Consider the following 20,902-nt stretch of genomic DNA (forward strand, 5'->3'; position numbering starts at 1 on the left):
GAGAAGAATGAATAAGCATATGTAGGTATGCTGACATTTACATAGGCATATGTATTATACATACATATATACAAGTTGTATGTATGTTTACATATATATTTATGAACAGTACGTTTGGCTCACTCTGACATATACAGATTTTTCCTCTTGCACAGGTACTAAAGGTATGTGCCTCTCTTACTGCTAAAATTTGGTTATATATTTTTCTAAGCTCTTACTTAATGTGAATAGAACAGAGAGTATTAACCTGGTCCTAAAAATAGGAAAATAAATCTAAACCTGAGAACTAATTGGAAAGGAGACAAATAACCTAAGGCCAGTAGTAAAACTGAACTTTACAAAAAAGCCTCAGTGGGTGTACCTCTAACTAGATCATGTTCCAGCTTAGAGAAACAAAAAGCCATCTTTTCTAAAGACGACTTGCCATAAATAATGGAAGCTGGGGAATATTTCCTCAGTAATGAAAATTCCTGTCAACCCAATCTATTTTCAGATGAGTTAAGAAAAGATGGATAACTTTAAATAGATTTCTATATATTATGTAATGTGCGCACACACATACGTACACACACACACAGGGGATGCTCTTATATTTAAGAGCAAATATACAATGAAGTCAGCAAAGATTGCTTTCCACAAATCTACTTCCAGGTAAAAGTGTGCTTGCTTCAGAAAAGGAATTTCTCTAAGGAGAATTTTTTCTAAATTTAGAATTTTTTTTTTTTTTTTTTTACAACAGTATTCTCCCTTGCCATTCACAGACTTAGAAGTGAGAGGGAAGCCTTACTACTTAATGTCCCTATGAATTAAGTTATGTTAAAATACAAAGTATGGATTAGGGTGAAGTTTTTCAATTCAAGTTGAATTGAGCCACACACATACTAGACATCTGAAACCTCTTTATAGCAGAATATACACCACACCAAATTTGATTTCTCATCATTAATTCCCAGGATTGGTTTTGGAGCTTAATAAACAAATGTCTCTGGAATGCTAAAAGTCTCTTTGTGAACTCAAGCATAAGAAGTATCTCTTGTAGACAGCCCCATCCTCACATAATTTTCACTTATGGAATTTATCTAAGTTATTCTTAAAGTTGGGTTCAATTTTTTTCAGCTTGTACTACTTCTTAAGGTTACCAGTTTTATATGTCAATCAGGCATTTTGAAAAAGTTTAAGTCACAACAGGTTGACAAGTATCTTTATCTTACTCATACTCTCACATTTGATGGACACACTTCTACACATTTGCCTTTGCATACTGAAAATAGAGGCTTCAAGTCTGCACTCCAATGAAGTCCCTTTAATCCCTTGGTAATTTCCTAGTTCATAAAATTAGCATATTAAAAATTGGTATTTAACATAAGCGTTATTAAGGTTTAGCTTTCACTGAAGGTTTGGAGAAAGAATAAGAATTACCATGCATTGTTTATAAATGCTTAGTAGTTATTCTTCCTTTTAAATGCCTGGAAAATCCCCTAGGGAGGGTCACATAGTCCTCATATATACAATTCACTTGAATATTTTCCTTGTAATGATAAACCTGTCTTATACCTTTTGTTGTACTAAGGTAAGGTTTATTTCCTTAGACCATCTCTGCTCTGATTGTTTCCTTCCTGTTTTTATTAATCATATCCTAATCTTCCCTTCATCAAACTATTGTACTAGTGGAATTTTGGGGGTTTCTTTGTTTTTGCAACCTCTATGTTGATTTTATGATCTTCTGCCTTGCCTTTTCCCACAGGTTTGCATTAGCTTTGAGAGAAGAAACTATGGTCACTATTTTACCACATAACCTTAAAAAACAAGAGTAAAATACTCTGCCATCTTAGAACATAACTATTTTTTGGTAGAATGGTAACTTTTCGCTTTTCAGTGAGTTATGGGTCTTTTAGCAAAATTTAGGGAAAAAAAAATAGCTAGAGATATTGGCCAATATTGACACATATCTATTTGTATGGATTTTCCTTCCATTAAACAATCTGTATGGAAAGTCTAATCAAAAGGGGGATCATAAAGCAGAAATTAATAGAATCAGTAATAGAAGCATGTGTAGCTATTCTGTTAAAATAGCTGCAGGATCACAAAGGAACTATATACACATATAAGACACGCTTCACAACTTTAAGGAATTTTCAACTATCACGTGTGCTCTATCTATTCAATTGATTAAAAAAATACATATCAGTCGTAATCTGATAACCACTATGCAATCATGGGAGAAATTTGAGGTCTTTATTAAAATTCTTAACTAAGTCTTAGACTGTTATATGGGTAAAGCCAACTAACATACTCTAATCAATTTTGCCTAGGATGGTTGTTTTATTAGACATCTATATGGAAGGGTATCCTTCAGGGTTCCATTTATGAAAATAGGTTTGACTTTGGGGAAACAGGCAGAGAAATAGCTCAGAAAAGACATGAAAAAATTGGAAACTTTGGTGATGTTGAGAAGAAAAAAAACAGATGAAGAGTTTGGTGAAGGAAAAGAGTACCCCATTTCTGGAGTACATGGATGAAACCCCTAACTATACTTATTGCCATAAAGTACTTGACATTCTCCCAACATTAGTATTCATGTATTTTTTAGTATATTTAAATATATATACAAACAAATGACTTTTATAATATGAATAATCAAGTTACACTTCAAGACCATATAAAATCAGTTGGATTATTTCTCATAAACATTATTACTGCTAGCAACACCAAGTTGGTCTCTGCATTACCTAGGAGTGGGCAAGGCTTCTATTACTAACTCTGTTATATTACTTTATGTCCTCTTAACCCTCTTTTGAATTTGTGATAACTTTTTATGAGCTACTTGTAAAAAGACAATGACTTCAATTTCCACAAGAAATAATCACGTGAGTAATTTTTTAGCTTTTTGTTGTTGCTTCATGTACTTTACCTGATTCTTGAGATCCAGTCTGGGACATGGGCGACCTCCATTGTAAGGTTTTTCTTTTAGCCATTTGGACCGAATTCGCACTCCAATTCCACAAGACGAGCTGCAAGACCCCCAACTAGACCAGTCACTTAACTTGCAATCAAATGGGCATGGGATGACACATTCTTCTTGAATATAACCTGAAAGAAAGAGATTTAAGTGAAGGAAGGAAAATCTACTCAAAATGAACTGATCAAATTTACTTGTTTACAGAAAGTAAACAGTCACAGCTCAGATTGTTCAATAATATCATTGTAATGACTTCAGTGATTTTCTATTCAAATAAACAGACAAAGGTTTTAAGAGATAGGTAATATAGTCACATCTGCCTTCCAAATTTGTGCCATCTAACACTTTATAGTCAATTCTGGGAGGGAAGAGCAAAGAAAAGTGTAGTTAGTCTTGTTTTCTGTTAGGAAGAAATAAAGTGTTTCAGAGCTAATGATGGCACCATCTTCCCTCACTGAGCCTTGGGTTCTATAATTCCCACAACTCACCATCTGGGATCAGGGTGCATAAGAGAGTACATCATTTTTAGTATCCGTGATCTGCAAGGCTTTCACTAAGAGTGCACCTGATTTTCACTTCCAGGTAGTGTGGCTTGGAAGTGGGAGAACGACAGAGAGTAGACCACAAATTAGGAGGAGCAGGATATTATTTACCAACTACAGGAACAGTGAAAAGTTATATGATGAGATTAGACTGGAATCAAGAGACATGAGTGGAAATGCACAGGTAGATGTTCTAGTTACCTGGACTTACTCCTGTCCCAGCCCACTTCTTGCTACAGTCTTTCTCTGGATGATCTCATTATTTAACTATCACCTCCACTGATCATTACTAAATATGTATTTCCAATTCTAATCTTACTACGGACTTCTCTAAGACCTACTGATCCACTCTAATTAATTGAATGCCCAATTATCTCCAAATTCAACATATCTAAAACTGAAGCCATCAATTTCCTTAAAAAAAATGCTAATTCTCTTGTATCATTCATCTTAACTAAGTGCAACATATCTGATCCCTGTACCCTGGTGTCCATGCCTGTATAATCTCAACCCTTTGAGTTTGGGCAGAACCTTTGAATATAATAGGATTCTACTCCCATGATTAGGTTATGGGGTATACAGCAAAAAGGAAGGGAATTTGTCAATATAATAATACGTCAAATTAGTTGATTTTGAGATAATCAAAAAGGAGATTGAGAATTTGGCCCAATATGGTGGCATAAGAAGACCCTGAACTCACCTCCTCTGTGGACACACCAAATCTACACCTAGTTATATAGCAATTCCTCCCAAAGAACTGGGAGCTTATTGAACAACTTCTGCACAACAAGAGAGAGACCATGTAGAGAATGGCAAGACAGATGAGACACAGTAACTAAAGAAACGCCCACGACCAATGCTGTGAACTACAGTGGGAAAAGACAGTACTGAGGGACCATGGGCAGGTTCGTCTATCTAGGGCACAGAAACAAACAAACAAACATGGTTTAAAAAAAGCAACTAGAATTAAAAGAAAACAGCCTTAGAACCCCGCCAAATAGAGAGCTGCTAGAACTCTCTCCAGGTTGTAGAGGCTTGCTAGCATCCTCCATCCTGCAGACAGGAGCAGGGTCCAGGCATCCTAGCCAGCCTGCTACCTCATCAACTCCTGGGCTCCTAGTCTACACTAGCCCCAGATGCCCTGGGGGCACAGAAAAAAGCCACAGTTTAAAAGAGCAACTAGAATATAAAGGATCCAGCCCTAGATCTCTGCCAAACAGTGGGAGGGCTGCTAGAACTCTTTCCAAGTTGGAGGGGCTGGCGAGTGCCACAGTTTATGTTCTCCTTCCATCTTGATCGTGTGGACAATAATAGGATCCAGGCATCATAGCTGGCCTACTGCCTCAGTGAGCCTCTTGCCCCTAATCAACACTAGCTGTCTCATCAAGGAGGCCCCAGGGCAGCCCATACTGGGACACACCTGGTCATCACTCACTAGCTCCAGTCATCTTACCAAGGTGGCATAGGTACAAAGCACCCCAAAACACTCCAGGTCTGCACCACTTAGGCTCCACACAACTTGGCAGGGCAACCCCTACATGGAGTGCTTTGGGAACACCTGGCCCACTTCCACCTCAGCTCCAGCCACTGTGCCAGGATGCCTTGGTGTGGAATACCCTGGGACACACAGCCCATGCCCACACAGGCTCCAGTCATCCCACCAGGGTGCCCCCTGTGCAGAGTGCCCTGGGACACCCAAGCTTGCATCCACTTCAGTTCAGCTGTCCTGCTAGGATGGTCCCAGCCTGGAGACTCCCTGGATCTCCAGCCCACAACAGCCACAGCTCCAGCCAGCCAAAGTCACCAGACATACCTGTAGTTTAGGTAAAGTAGCTGTTCTGCTGAATTCATACAAACAAAAACAAAGTCAAGCAAAATGGGGAGACAGAAAATATGTTCCAAATGGAAAAATAAGGCAAAACCTCAGGAAATGAACTAAGTGATATGGAAATGTGCAATATGCCTGATAAAGAATTGAAAGTAATGGTCATTAAGATGCTCACCAGATCAGTAAGAGGAGTGGAAGAACTCAAGCAGAACTTCAAGAAATAAAAAACATAAAAAATAATAATCAGAGTTGAAGAATACAATAACTGATATGAAGTATACACTAAAGGGAATCAATAGAAAATTAGAGGATGCAAAAGAATGAATCAGTGATCTGGAAGACTGGGCAATGGAAAGTGACCAAACTGAATAGCAAAAAGACATAAGGAAAAAAAAACCTGAGAATAGATTAAGGGATCTTTTGGACAACATCATGTAAACAAACATATGTATTATATGGGATCCCAGATGGAGAAAAGAGAATAAAAGGGGCAGAAAACTTATTTGAAGTAGTAGTAGGTAAAAATTTTCCTAACCTGGGGAAGAAGAGATATCCAGTTTCAGGAAGCACAAAAGATGAACCCAAGGAGGTCCACGCCACGACACACAATAATGAAAGTGGCAAAGATTAAAGATAATTTTAAAAGCAGCAAGAGAGAAGCAACTTTTATGCACAAGGGAAACCCCATAAAGCTATCAGCTGATTTTTTTTTTTTTTTTAACAGAAACTTGGCAGGCCAAAAATGAGTGGCATGATATAGTCAAAGCGCTAAAAGGAAAACAGACAGACAAAACAAAACCTATAACTAAGAATATTCTATCCAGGGGCGCCTGGGTGGCTCAGTTGTTAAGCGTCTGCCTTCGGCTCAGGTCATGATCCCAGGGTCCTGGGATCGAGCCCCGCATCAGGCTCACCGCTCTGCAGGAAGCCTGCTTCTCCCTCTCCCACTCTCCCTGCTTGTGTTCCCTCTCTCACTGTGTCTCTCTCTGTCAAATAAATAAATAAAACCTTAAAAAAAAAAAAAAGAATATTCTATTCAACAAGATCATCATTCAGAACTAAAGGAGAGATAAAGTTTTTTCCAAACACAAGTCAAAAGGGCAAATCCTGCATGGAGCACTGGGTGTTATGCACAAACAATGAATCATGGAACACTACATCAAAAACTAATGATGTAATATACAGTGATTAACATAATAAAAATTTAAAAAACAAACATACAGAGATGCTGAGTCACTATGATGTACACCTAAAACTAGTGTAATATTGTGTGTTAAACCCAAATAAGAATTTTTTTTTAAAAAGAAAAAAAACAAAAAAAGAGTTCATCACCACTAAACTTACCTGAGAAGAAATGCTAAAGGAACTTCTTTAAGTAGAAAACAAAAGGCCATAAAGAGAAAAAAAAAAAAAAAAGAAAGAAAGAAAAGGGGACTCAAAATAAAAAAGATGTAAAATGTGACAACATATACATGAACTGTGGAGGGGAGAGTAAAAATGTTCTTTTAGAATGTGTTGAAGCTTAAGTGACCACCCACTTAATATGTTATAGTTGCTAGAGATTTAGGATGTTATATATGAATGTCATGATAACCACAAACCAAAAACCTGTAATGGATACATAAAAAAATAGAGGAAAAAAGCCAAGCATAAGACTATCAAGTCATCAATCAAAGAAGAAAGGAACAGAGAAGTACATAAACAACCAGAAAACAGTAAGATACATAACTATCAATAATAATACATAATACATAACTATCAATAATTACTTTCAAAGTAAATGAGCAAAATGATGTCATCAAAAAATGTAAGTTAACTGAATGGATGAAAACCAAGCCCCAACTATATGCTGCCCATAAGAGACTCACTATACACCTAAAGACACATACAAACTAAAAGAGAAAGGATAGAAAAAGATATTCCATGTAAACTGAAGTGAAAAAAAAAAAGCTGACATAGCAGTACTTATATTAGACAAAATAGACTTTTTTTAAAGATTTTATTTATTTATTTGACAGAGAGATAGAGAGAGAGCACAAGTAAAGAGTGGCAGGCAGAGGGAGAGGGAGAAGCAGGTTCTCTGCTGAGCAGGGAGCCAGATGTGGGGCTCGATCCCAGGACCCCAGAATCATGACCTGAGCTGAAGGCAGGTGCTTAACTGACTGAGCCACCCAGGTGCCCCAAGACAAAGTAGACTTTAAAACAAAACTGTATCAAAAGACAACAAAGGCACTAAATAATGATAAAGGGATCAATCCAGTAATAATGACTGTACCTATCTCTGCATCCAACATTTGAGCACCCAAATACATAAAGCAAATATTTGAAGACATAAAAGGAGATACTGACAATAATACAATAATAGTAAGGGACTTTAACACCCCACTTATATCAATGGGTAGATAATCCAAGCAGAAAAATCAATAAAGAAGCAATGGCTTTGAATGACACATTAGACCAGATGGACTTAAGATATACACAGAAAATTCCACCCCAAAACAACACAAGACACCTTCTTTTCAAGGGTCCCTGGAACATTCTCCAGGATAGATGTGTGAGGTCACAAAGCAGGTCCCAATAAATTTAGGAACATTGAAATCTTATCAAGCATCTCTATTTTCCAACTCCAATGGTATGAAACTAGAAATCAATTATAAGAAAAAAATACAAACACATGGAAGCTAAATAAAATGCTGCTAAACAACCAGTGAGTCAATGGAGAAATCAAACCGAAGGAGAAGTTTAAAACCTGAGACAAATGAAATAAAAATGTAATGGTCCCAAAGCTTTTGGACATAATGAAAGGTATTCTAACAGGGAATTTGCTAAGAAAACATGAAACCTTCACTATTTGCAGATGACATGATACAATACATATAAAACCCTAAACAAACGCTTAGAATAAATGAATTCAGTAAAGTTGTAGGGTATGAAATATACAGAAATTTGTTGTGTTTCTATACATTAACAGTAGAAAGAGAAATTAATAATCCCATTTATAATTGTACCAAAAAGCATAAAATAGCTAGGAATAAACTGAACCAAGGTGAAATACTTATATTCTGAAAACTACAAAACACTGATGAAAGAAATTGAAGACGACACAAACAGACTGGAAGATATCCCATGCTCATGGACTAGAAGAACCAATATTGTTAAGATGTCTATACTACCTCAAGCAATGGACAGATTTAATGCAACGCCTATCAAAACAGCAATAGCATTATTCACAAAATAGAATACTAAAATTTGTATGGGACCACAAAGGACTAGCCAAATAGCCAAAAAGACTCTTAAGAAGAAAGAGCAAAACTGGAGGTATCACAAATCCCAAATATCAAGATTTACTACAAACCTGTAATAATCAAAACGGTATGGTACCAGCAGAAAGAGAGACACACAGATCACTAGAACAGAACAGAGGGCAGAAAAATAAAGCAATACTTATATGGTCAATTAATCTATGACAAAGAAGGCAAAAATATACAATGGAGAAAAGACAGTCACTTCAACAAATGGTTCTGGGAAAACTGGACAGCTACATGCAAAAGGATGAAGCTGGACCACTTTCTTACACCATATACAAAAATAAATTAAAAACAGATTGAAGGCCTAAATGTGAGACCAGAAACCATAAAACCCCTAGAAGAAAACATAGGCAGTAATCTCTCAGACACTGACCTTGGCTACATTTTTCTAGATAGATCTCCTCAAGCAAGGGGAAAACAAAACAAAAATAAACTATTGGGACTCCAACAAAATAAAAATCTTTTGCAAAGCAAAGGAAACTATCAACAAAACAAAAAGGCAACCTACTGAACAGGAGAAGATATATGCAAATGATATGTCTGATAAAGGGTGATATCCAAAATATATAAAGAACTCCTACAACACCAGAAAAGAAAAAACAAAACAAAAAAACAATCCAATCAAAACATGGGCAGAAAGGCAGAAAACTTGAATAGGCATCTTTCCAAAGAAGACATACAGATGGCCAACGAAAAGATGCTTAATATCACTAATCAGCAGATAAATAAAAATGAAAACTACAATGAGATATCACCTTATACCTGTAAGAAGAGCTAGTACCAAAAAGACAAGAAATAACAAGTGTTGGTGAGGATGTGGAGACAATGAAACCCTCTCACACTGCTGGTGGGAATGTAAACTGGTGCGACCACTGTGGAAAACAGTATGGTGTTTCCTTAAAAAAAAATTAAAAATAGAAATACCATATGATCCAGTAATCCCACTACTGGGTAGTTGCCCAAAGAACACAAAAACACTAACTTGAAAAGACATATGCACCCTTATGTTTAGAGAATTATTTACTATAGTTAAAATACGAAAGCAACCCAAATACCCATCAACTGATGACTAGATAAATGAGATATGTATATATATATATATAATGGAATATTAGTCATAAAAAAGAATGAAATCTTGACATTTGTGATAACATGGATAGACCTAGAGGGTATTATTCTAAATGAAATAAGTCAGACAGGTAAAGATAAATACCACATGACTTCACTTGCATGTGGAATGTAAAAATCAAACCAAAAAAAAAAAACACTAAAAATAAGGTAGAAACAGACCCATAAATACAGAGAACAAAGCTGCCAGAGGGGAGGGTTGTGAAAGGATAGGCAAAGTGGGCGAAGGGGTGTGGGAGGTACAGGCTTGCAGTTAGGGGATGTGTAAGTCAGGGAGGAGGAACATTACAGGGAGCAAACAGGCAATTCAGGCAATAGCATTTTAATAGTGTTGTATGGTGACAGATGGTAGTTCCACTTGTGAGCATAACATGAGATACATAGTTGTTGAACCAATGTTGTAAACATGAAAATAATGTAACATTGTTTGTTAACTATATTCCCATAATTAGAAAGGACATAGTGTGCAGGACAGAATATTAGGTGCAAAACAGATAGCTACCACAACAACAACAAAAAAAAAAGAGGGAGGAGTTTACCTGGGGGTGGGCATGACTTAATCATGTGAAAACCCTTAAGTGTCTGGGACATTTCTGTGGAGGAAGAAATCTCCTGTTGGCCTTAAAGATGTAAATAGCCATGGGTAAAATGCCTGTGGAGTGGCCACATTGCAGGGGACTGCAAGCACCCGCCAGGAACTGAGGACAGTCCACATCTGTCAAACAGTAAGAAAGCAGGGACCTCAGCCCCACAGTGCATGTGGATGAATTCTGCCAAGAATTCCAAGGGAGCTTGGAAGAGGAGCTTTCCCAAGTCAAGTCTCTACTGAGACCTTAGCCTTGGCTGGCATGTTAACTGTAGCCTGTTGAGACTCCTAAGCAAAGAATCTAGGAAAGCCATTCCTGTACTCCCGACCCATGGAAATGGAGGTAATAAAGGTTTTGAGCTGCTGAGTCTATACTAATTTATGCAGCAACTGAAAATTACCATATTATTCCCAATAAAAAGCTGTTATCTTAAACCTTCCTCCATCATTTTATACATATATAATTAGGTATAATATTTCCAATTGTTGAAACATCACAAATAATGTCCTTTGCTCTATAATTCCTTTGTCAGTCCCTGGTTCAAGATCTTACAGTTTCTGGCCCAGAATACTGCAATATTCTCTCCAGCTCTCCACCCTTTTTCCTCAATCATTCCCTCTTGTTATTGGCCAGTCACTCTGAAGAAAAAGGTACTTTTCTAAAATACATAATAACTTATGCTACTCCTACTTTTAAAACCTTTGCTGATTCATTTCCTTGAAAATGAATTGCCAACTCCTTTGCAAAAACTGTAAGATTCCTTACCAGAAGCTCTAAGTAAAGGTTGTAAAATGTATTTTCACTACCCAGTGACCAGAATGACACAGAATGGGACCTAGAGGAATGCCCAGGGGAGTCTAAGGTGCAGTCAAGGCTGAGGGCCACCTCTGTAACTTGTTCTCCCCTCCTGACCTCCCCCTCCTGAATCTTGAAATCTGTTCACCTAGACTAATCCATGTTCTCCAGTAATCTCCATGCCTTTCCTCATGCAAAAACTTTCTCCAACCAGTTTAGCTTTCCTCGTTCATTACATGACCCATTCTCTCACTAACAGAGTCAACCACCTGGCGCCTTCATTCTTCTGCCATGCCAGTCTGGCAAAACTTCAGACCTAGGTCAGTCCAACTGTTTCCCTACTCCGCTTAACCCTGGACTTCCAGCAGAGATGAGACATGGCAATGTGTGGTCTCCATCTTCGACAACCACATGCTCACCCTGACTAGGGGTTCCTCTGACTTTCCTCCCACTCCCATTCCATATTATAGCTTGTTCAAACCTTTCCCACCTGGTCTCAAACTTTTCAGACCTCATTCCTTCTTTCCCAGAGAAAAATAGAAATAAGAACTCCTTCAATCTCCTGTGAATATGTCTCTATGCATTCCTATGTTTTTCTTCTCTTTTCATATCATAATGGAAAAGGCATCCATCCTTCTATGTAGGGCACATTTTTACCACTTAAGTTCTCTACAAGCTCTTTCAGGACCTCATTTCCTTGATTGTATTTCCCCTCTCCTTCCCCGTATGTGTGTGTCTGTGTGTTTGCATATATAATGTTATATACATTATATACATATTTTAAGTTATATATGCTATATTAATATATACACACATACAAAATATATATTTAAGTTCTGTTTCTCTTTAATTAACATTTAATGACTTTACATTCCCACATAATAATCACTGACCAGGGAGATTACACCAAACATCTAAGGGTCATCAGGACAGATCCTTGTGGGGTTGAGAAAAATCACTGCATTTGAGGTCATTAAAAGACTAATTCTCTACTGTTTTACATAATTATAATTCTACAGTCCTTTCTAAGGAGCCTTGAGTACAACTTTAGTATTAGGTACATAACAAATGCTAATATAAGATTTAAATACACACCACAAGCATTGCTTAATTTTATAGAGACACTGAGTCACAAAATGATTCCACTTGCTACTGAAAGAAAAGAGAGGACTAGTAATTAAGTGGAATTAATTCTTATGGCGTGCAAGCTTCAAATATAAAATTCCAGGAGACTTTATATAAATAACTTTTAAATATTTGAGTCCCCATATAGATCCTATTTTAAAGCAGATTTTGAATTAGATGCCCTTTTAACTCAATGAGATTTTTAAATCATTTTCATCTATGCTTGCATATTGAAGGATTTTAGAGAGCCTCTAGCAACACATTTTTTTTTCCTTTCACCACAAGACATAAATCCAGAGGATCTCTATGAAAGTCAAGGTCATAAATTCAATAAGTATAAAATAATTTTGAGATTCAATAGGATTAAGCAACAGTGACATTTATTTTTCAGGAAAGTTACTTTCATGCTAGAGTATACCCCAAAGGAAAACCCATAGTGAGAACCATTAATAATTGCATATTCTTATTCCTATCTCATAATTGAAAGGATTAGCTTTACTCACATACTTAATACTTACAATTTTTAGCAACGGAATATGATCAAATGTGACTACATACAAGGTTAACCTGCCATATGAGAATTCTAATTCTTGACTACACAAACTTCACTAATGTTTTAAAAACTCATTTACATAAAGTATACCACAGAATATCTTCACTGGCAACATTCATAAATCTAGATCCAATTGCTATGAAAGCAGTTTTTCTGCCAAAAATATTTTACACTATAATTTATATGCAGAATACATTGCTTGGACCATCATATTACTTGGCCCAGGGATGCTTCATGCTCCATTTTCGTTATCCACATGCATATGAAGATACGTATGAAGTAGTCCTTACAGAATTATCAGTAGAGCATGTGTCCACACTGGGATTTTAAAGTATAAGACATTACACTTTAGGTGTAATAGTGGTGCTCAAAAAGTATCTGTTGATATTATAAAGATGAACTGAACAGGACCCATTAATGGTATCTCTTTTCTGCATTATAACTAAAGGAATTTATTCAATGACTTATAGTCAATGGGACTGAAGCCCAGAAACCTGGAATGACTTTTCAATTTATATTACTAACCCCAAATTTTGCTCTTTAGGTAAATACAATGGACATAGGTGAAAACACAGCTCTCTGAATCAGGTAGTCTCACTGATAAAACTACTTCCCAGGATATTACCTGTGCATTTTTTCCCTTCATCACTCAAGTACTAATGCATGCCCACCCCCATAAGATCTGGTTTTGGAGAATATGAAATATTGATGATATTACACCTGAAGAAATAACCTAGATCAATTTACTTATATTTTCCTACTGTGTAAAATAACAACAAACATCCGAACTAGACAGTGCATGTTCTATTTACCGACACTGCTAAAATAATGAGAACACAGTCCCAACAATAAGACAGGGAAAAGATAAAACACTGATCTTCTCTCCCTCAATTCCAAGTGAGGATCTGGGAACACCTTGTCAATTAAAATGAGATCAAGTCTTAATTTCTTAATCTTTAAAGATTTACTGTTTTAATCTATGTATTTTAGTGATACTATTTTTCTAGTAATACATCATACGGAAAAATATCTAATGATTGAAATCAAAGTAGTTTAAAGTATTTAAGGGAGGTGGACAAAAACACGATGGCAAATGTTTTGACAGTGTTTCAAGAACAACTTGAGAAAGTGGATCAATACTTTGCCATTGTTCTCAAGGGACGAAAATCTCAATCCAGGGGTGCCTGGGTGGCACGGTTGGTTAAGCTTCCGACTCTTGGTTTTGGCTCAGGTCCTGATCTCAGGGTCGTGAGATCTAACCCCATGTCAGGCTCCATACTGAGTCTACTTAAGACTCTCCCTCTCTCTCTGTTCCTCTGTCCCTCCCCCATGGGAGTTCTCTCTCACATGTGCACTCTCTCTCTAAATATAAATAAATCTTTAAAAAAATAAACGAAATCTCAATCCATTAAGTGTGTGGAAATATAGATCAAGCTCAGTAAGATTGCCAGGTTGCTTTGGTGAATTTCTATTTTGACCTAGTACTGCTCCTGAATAGCAGCTACATTTCTTTCAAAGCTGGTGACAACTTTGTTTAGGCCGCTATGGGGTCTGAGATGAGAACGTTGGAAAGCCCCAGGATTTCATTATCTTTTAAACAAGAGAGATATTTTTTTAAAGTACTCTCTAGTATCTTTCCTGCATTCGACCTTTTAGGCCATCAGAAAGCCTCTCCAACGTTAAACCTTATAGAATGATGGTTATGGTATAGTAAATAACAAAGTATCTTATTTGGACTGAGGGCCTAATCAGATACCCAAAACAGAGCTGATTTAGAAGTTATACAAAGTTCAAATAATCATGTTGACTAAAGAGTTTTCCTGGACTCTTTAAAACTCAAATATTTCATAGCATAATTATTTATTATGTTTTATTACATCTCTTAGGAAAAAAAATCATCTAAATATCAACTACTTTAATTACAAATATAACTTACTGGTGTCCTTTTAGCTATAGATGGGCATTCAAAGTCAATGAGGCCAATAGCTTCATTTTATAAACTGGTCAGAAATAGAAAGGGAACTCTAACCCAGACTTGACTGAGTTACTCAGCTCACTGGCAAGAAAAAAAAAAAAAATCACTACATGGCCCCAGAATGTTCTTTTTAGTGCTAGAGTAATAAAGTAGAAAATCAACCCTGCCCTTAAAGAAATTCCTATTTTGGAAGACATCAGTCTTATAAACGAGACAAAAAAATGGCATATAATTAACTACTTAAATTATGTGATACAAATATACACAATTTTTAACACAATAGGAGGTATAACAAATTCACATCCTAGCTTTACTTTTTAAATAATTCACATGAAAATATTGGCATAATTTGTGGTAGACAGATTTTTGACTAATTACTTGAGATGGTTCACCTGCTAAAACTAAATATATCAGTGTTAATTTAATCAATCAACCAAATCATATAAAAAACTGATCTTTGAAATTGAATTGTCCCGGCAATTTAATCAAGGCGGTATTTCCAGTTGTTCATATAGACTAAGTTTCACATTAACGACCTTGTGCCAAGTTCCTCCAGGCAGACGAAAGAGACGTTTCTCTCTTAGAAGACATCAAGGATATTAGGGACAAATGGAACTTTAGACACAGAACAATCCAAACTGTTCCATTAGGACAATGTGTACTAAAGCAGTTTCTATCAATACCACAAATAAATGCTGTTAAAATTAGTGACTGAATGCTTTAACCACATAATAAACTTGACATTTGAAACATTACAAAGGTATACAAACTGTTGACAAACCAATATTACTAATTCTTAGAATGGTGGCGGCAAGAGACTGCTTGAAGTCCTATCATTACATTTCCTTGCCCTGAAAAATCTTGACTTGCATCACACCAAACATTCTCTACCCTACATTTCCTTAAAAAAAGATCCTGAAAGCTGATCTGAGAGGGTATCTTGTATTCATCAGTGCTATTGCCCAAATATTTTAGGTTCTGCTCCCTAATCCTTGGAGTTAGGTGTGATCTTTAATTTGCTTTAGCCAGTGAAATGTGAGAAGTGAAACATGCCACTTCTAGGTTGAAGCCCAAGTGTACTTTGTACACTCTTTCTTTCCTTTATGCCACAGGGACCAAAAATGTTAGATAATGGCAGCTCCATAGCTAGGGTTCTAGAGTACAGCAATGCCTCTAAGCCAACCCAAGACGGACATGGATAGTAAGTGATCTTTGTGGCTTTCAACCACCGTGATCTTGAAATACCGGTTGCGTTTGTTATTGTACCAGAATCTACCTCTTGATGGATCTACCTTGGAATAGTAAAGTGCATCTTTTAGAAGATTAAGAGGCAACTCCCCTGGAACAAGTATTTAGAGCATTTTGAAAATCTATATATAATGTCCTAAGAAAATAAAATTAAGCCATATCAACATTTAGCCCACTTTGAAAGGCAACAGCATCAAATGAGAACATGACCTTGAAAAAGTTGAGCCTATGGATATGTAATTCAGGAAAATTTATAATGTATTATTTTTAAAAAAGGACTAGAGATATGGATTATAAATCAAGGTCTAACCTTCTGTGATCTGGAATCAAATATTAAATCCTAACAGTTCAGTCTCCTATTGTGAAAATAAAAATGCAACAATACTTGTCCTTTTTAACTCCCTTTAACACTCTAAGGTCAAAAAACATAAGCAGGCTGTTGTGGAAAAAATTAACATACAGCATAAATGACATGGTAATATTTTACCACCCCTAGAAGCTGTATATAAAGGTAAAAATGTTTTTGCCTTGTCCTGTTTTTGGTGCTAGTGATTGATGGAGAATATAATTCTGTAAAGACACTTTAGTAAAAAAAATTACAGCATAATAATTTTCAAATTTGGGTGCCACTTCTCATTCCAAATCATTTTCATGTAAATTAAAAGCTAGGCTAACATTGACAAAATGAGAGATTCTGTATTGCATCAGTAAATCAGTTTTTGAGTCCATCTCTGTCTTTCCAAGTCTGCCACCAGCCAAGGCCAGACACTCATTATCTTTCACCTGGACTATTATAATGTCCCCTTAACGGACTCCATGTCTCTAATATCTTCTCATCCATTCGTGTCTGCTCAGCCCCCATATTAATGTCCCCAAGCATGTTTAATGTCCTAAATATGTCATGCCCTAACTTTAAGTAACCTCTAAAGCATGGAAAAACTTTGATGAAAAGGTAATTCAGGGGCTCCTGCGTGGCTCAGTTGGTTAAATGACTGCCTTAGGCTCAGGTCATGATCCTGGAGTCCCGGGATCGAGTCCCACATTGGGCTCCCTGCTCAGCGGGGGGTCTGCTTCTCCCTCTGACCCTCTTCCTTCTCGTGCTGTCTCATTCTCTCTCTCAAATAAATAAATAAAATCTTTAAAAAAAAGGCAATTCAGGCAGAAGAAATACTACAAATTAAATTGAGAGGATGCAAATGGACCTACACTATTCACAAGTCAATGGAGAAATCTTTTGTACGAGAATCTGAGGTTGGGGAGAGGTATAATATTGGTTACATCAGGTGGGGCTACACTGGACGGTCATGATGGATGACTTAAAAGTTAAGAATTGTGATATTAATTTAGGTGTGCTATTGAAGAAAAGACATCATGAGAACAGGGTACCTTCTTAAAAGGTGATTTGAAAATTCAGAACTTAAGTGACGAATGGCTAGGACTCAGGCTAAAAGACCATTAAGTATAATAGATATATATTACATTTACTCATATATGTTGTTAGAAAATAATATAAGGAAATATGACTTACTTACAATTAAGTAGCTCTGACATGTACACACGGCTAACATATTGTCTAAATGGAAACATTATATGTTAAAAAAAAAGTAGGAAGGGAAAAATGAAGCGGGGGATATCAGAGGGGGAGATGAACCATGAGAGACTATGGACTCTGAGAAACAAACTGAGGGTTCTAGAGGGGAGGGGGGTGGGGAGAGGGGTTAGCCTGGTGATGGGTAGTAAAGAGGGCACGTGCTGCATGGAGCACTGGGTGTTATACGCAAACAATGAATCATGGAACACTACATCAAAAACTAATGATGTAATGTATGGTGATTAACATAATAAAATAAAATTTAAAAAAATAAATGGAAATGATTATTTTCAAAATGACCAATGAACCAGTTCTTTAAATAGCAGCTTCATTTCCCAACTGTTAAGACAGGTTTAATGTAACAAATTCCAACCATCAGCAATGGCCAGTTTATGAGATAGATGCTCCTAAGTATCCCATGGGATTCAGAAATAGATGAGCTTAGATATGCCTTTTTGCTTCATCTTGTAGGTCCCTAAAGGAAGCTCTGACTAAAATCCAGACATATTATTAGACCAGCATATTGCATTTGTCTATTTTCTTATTTATGTATCTAGTTTGAGACTGAGAGGTCAGTATTGGGAGATTTCATATGAAAAATAAAGATTTCCAGCTTCTGTTGAAAATGTGGAGGATCCAGGAATACCTGGGTCCTCATTCCAGCATGGGATTAATTGGCTGAAACCGAGTAGCAGGGCCTCCTTAGATGAAATATGCCTTACCATTTCTCTACAGTCCCTTGGAGTGATAGTCTACATTTCTAAACTAAGGATTTCCCCTCAACTAAGGCAAAACTTAACTCACAATTCCAATATGAAAACAGATGAAGGGGGGCTGCTTGCATTGTAGGGAAAAGTAGAAAATGAAGAAGCCCATGAATCAGGGCTCACCCTACTCATTACATGAAGGCATCTATGAGGAATCTAGCTAGAAACCCCTACCTTGGAAGAGACCCATGCAAGAAAGTTCCTAGAGTGTAAGCCTCATTAGGGGATTTGAGCTCCACACCATCAGTACCTCGTATATTACTCACACCAGCACTTAAACGTTATACTTAAAGGTGTCAGCAAGAGACATCAAAAATATCTAGAACAGCATGAATACCTAAAATGAGATGGAGAAAGGTGTTCTCCATTCAGAGCCAACCTTCTCTAGTCTCTGTGGCACAGAACAAAGCTCGTAATAAGGTGTGCATGGAACAAACTTCAGAGATTAAACTTTTTTATTTGTTGGAATTTTGGGTCATCCAATGATTCGTATTCATGAACAACAAAACATATTATAAATTCTAAATTATGGAGTACATGATGAAGAAAATTTACCTTCAAAAGTTTGCTTTTGCCAAAGAACTGCATGTTTCACTGAGCTAATGCAGAAATCAATGTACTGGAATGAATTCACAGTACATTAACATCTTGCAAGTTACTGTAAAAAAATCTTTGAAATATTGCCAAGGTGTAAAATTAAATATGACTCCCTGCCTTGATTTATACTGTAAGCTGGTAATGGTGAATTTGTTTCACTTACCAATAAATTTGTTTCCTAATGGATTGTGTATCACCTAATCCAGAGATTTAGGCTTTTCTTATCTCCTAAAGACAAACAGCCATCTTACGATTTTTTTTAATAATATACCACCTAAAGGAAAAAAGTTCTGGAAGGAAGTGAGATTTTTGTTTTCCTCTAATAAAGTTAAAATAGTCAACAATCTTCTAGTTATACTAATAGTGTCAAGGAATTGTGGATAATTCCAATTCACTAAAAAAGAGGACCTTTTAAACCACGAAAAAGTCTGAAAAGTGACCCTAAATATGCCTCTGAAGAGAAAACCTAAAGGAATAGAGGAGAGTTTATTAGTTTCCTAGGAATGTCAAACGCTTGGCTTGTGGCAGCATGCCTCCAATTCCTGCCTTCTCTTCTTCGCATGGTCATCTTCCCTGTGTCTCACAACTCCCTCTCCTTTCTCTTATAAGAACACCAGTCCCTGGATTTAGAATTCTCACTAAATTCAAGAAAATCTCATCTCAATTTTCTTAATTTCATCTGCAAAGACACCATTTGCAAATAAGTTCACATTCACAAAAAGTGTGGGTTAGGGCTTAAATGTATCTTTTGGGGGACATAACCCACTGGAGTGAGGAATAAAGACTATGATAAAGAAGACAATATAACACATAGATGAGAACTTGGTCTTTGAGATCAATTCAAGCTAAGCCTATATTCCACTTTAACATGAACTTCAATCTTATTATCCATAACAAAAATTGGCAAACTATGGCTTGCTGGTCAAATCCAGCCTCTGCCTGTTTTATAAATACAATTTGCTGGAACACAGCCATATCCATTTAAGTGCTACGTATGGTGGTTTTTGCACTGCAAGAGCAGAGGTGACTAGTTGCAACAGAAACAGTATGATGTACAAAGTCAGAATATTTGCTATCTGGACCTTTATAAAAAGAGGTTTGCAAATTCTGATTTATAAGATGGGAATGACAGTACTCACTGTATACAAGAATCAAATGAGAACTCTAAATAGTCTTGACCACACAAACAAGCACTCTGAGCTAACTGTCTCTATGAGAGAGGTGAAGCACCATGGCACATAACAACATGGGCCTGGAAATGAGAAGAACTGAGTTCAACATCAAGCAGGACACTTCTTACTAGTGGTATTAATTTGTGCCTGTCACTGTCCATTTTCAAGTCTTGATTTTTCTCATCTCCAAAATGTAGGTAATTATTACACCAACTTCAAAGAATTGTTCTGTAGACAAGAGGATCTGAGACAAGGAGTTAGCTATTGCTGCTACTGTTCTTATTCACCAAAAAGAAGGTATATCATCATCTTAAGTGTGCACAATAGGTATGGGAAGCAGGAAGACAGTCCAACTTGAGAAATCCTTTACAAGGAAAGATTCAACATCTTGAGTCTTCAAGAAGGATACGTTCTCTGCAAGGCCAAAACCTCTGTGGCATGCAGGAATGGGTAGAGTGCTTGAGTGAATTTTGATTCAACACATAGAACAGGTAATGACGAGATTTTGGTATTTGGCAAGAATAGTTACATGCTAGTTAAAGCAGCCATACTAAAATACTGAACAAACAGAGACTGAAGGAACATAAAGTGGGGATGAAGTCACAGACTTTAAAAACACAGTGAACTCATCACCGCTACCAATTACATTCCTCCTTTCATGTTCCCTCTTCCCTGCTCCTATATGAAAGTCCAAGATCCTTGACATGACTTATGGAACTTCCCTAAT

At 36.7% G+C, this 20,902-nt stretch overlaps 1 protein-coding gene across 1 annotated transcript in view; it reads right to left on the reverse strand.

Moving 5' to 3' along the window:
* The window catches only part of THSD7B (thrombospondin type 1 domain containing 7B), a 763,227-nt gene that overhangs the window by 180,924 nt on the left and 561,401 nt on the right, over positions 1-20,902 (reverse strand). The window contains exon 14 of the mRNA XM_028101331.1: positions 2,912-3,090. Coding sequence (XP_027957132.1) covers positions 2,912-3,090 — 179 coding nt within the window. The remainder of the gene's footprint in view (positions 1-2,911; positions 3,091-20,902) is intronic.

The sequence above is a fragment of the Eumetopias jubatus genome, unplaced genomic scaffold (assembly GCF_037043125.1).
Source record: "Eumetopias jubatus isolate StellerSeaLion01/CBP00866 unplaced genomic scaffold, mEumJub1_p1.0 scaffold_3, whole genome shotgun sequence".
Lineage (NCBI taxonomy): Eukaryota > Metazoa > Chordata > Mammalia > Carnivora > Otariidae > Eumetopias > Eumetopias jubatus.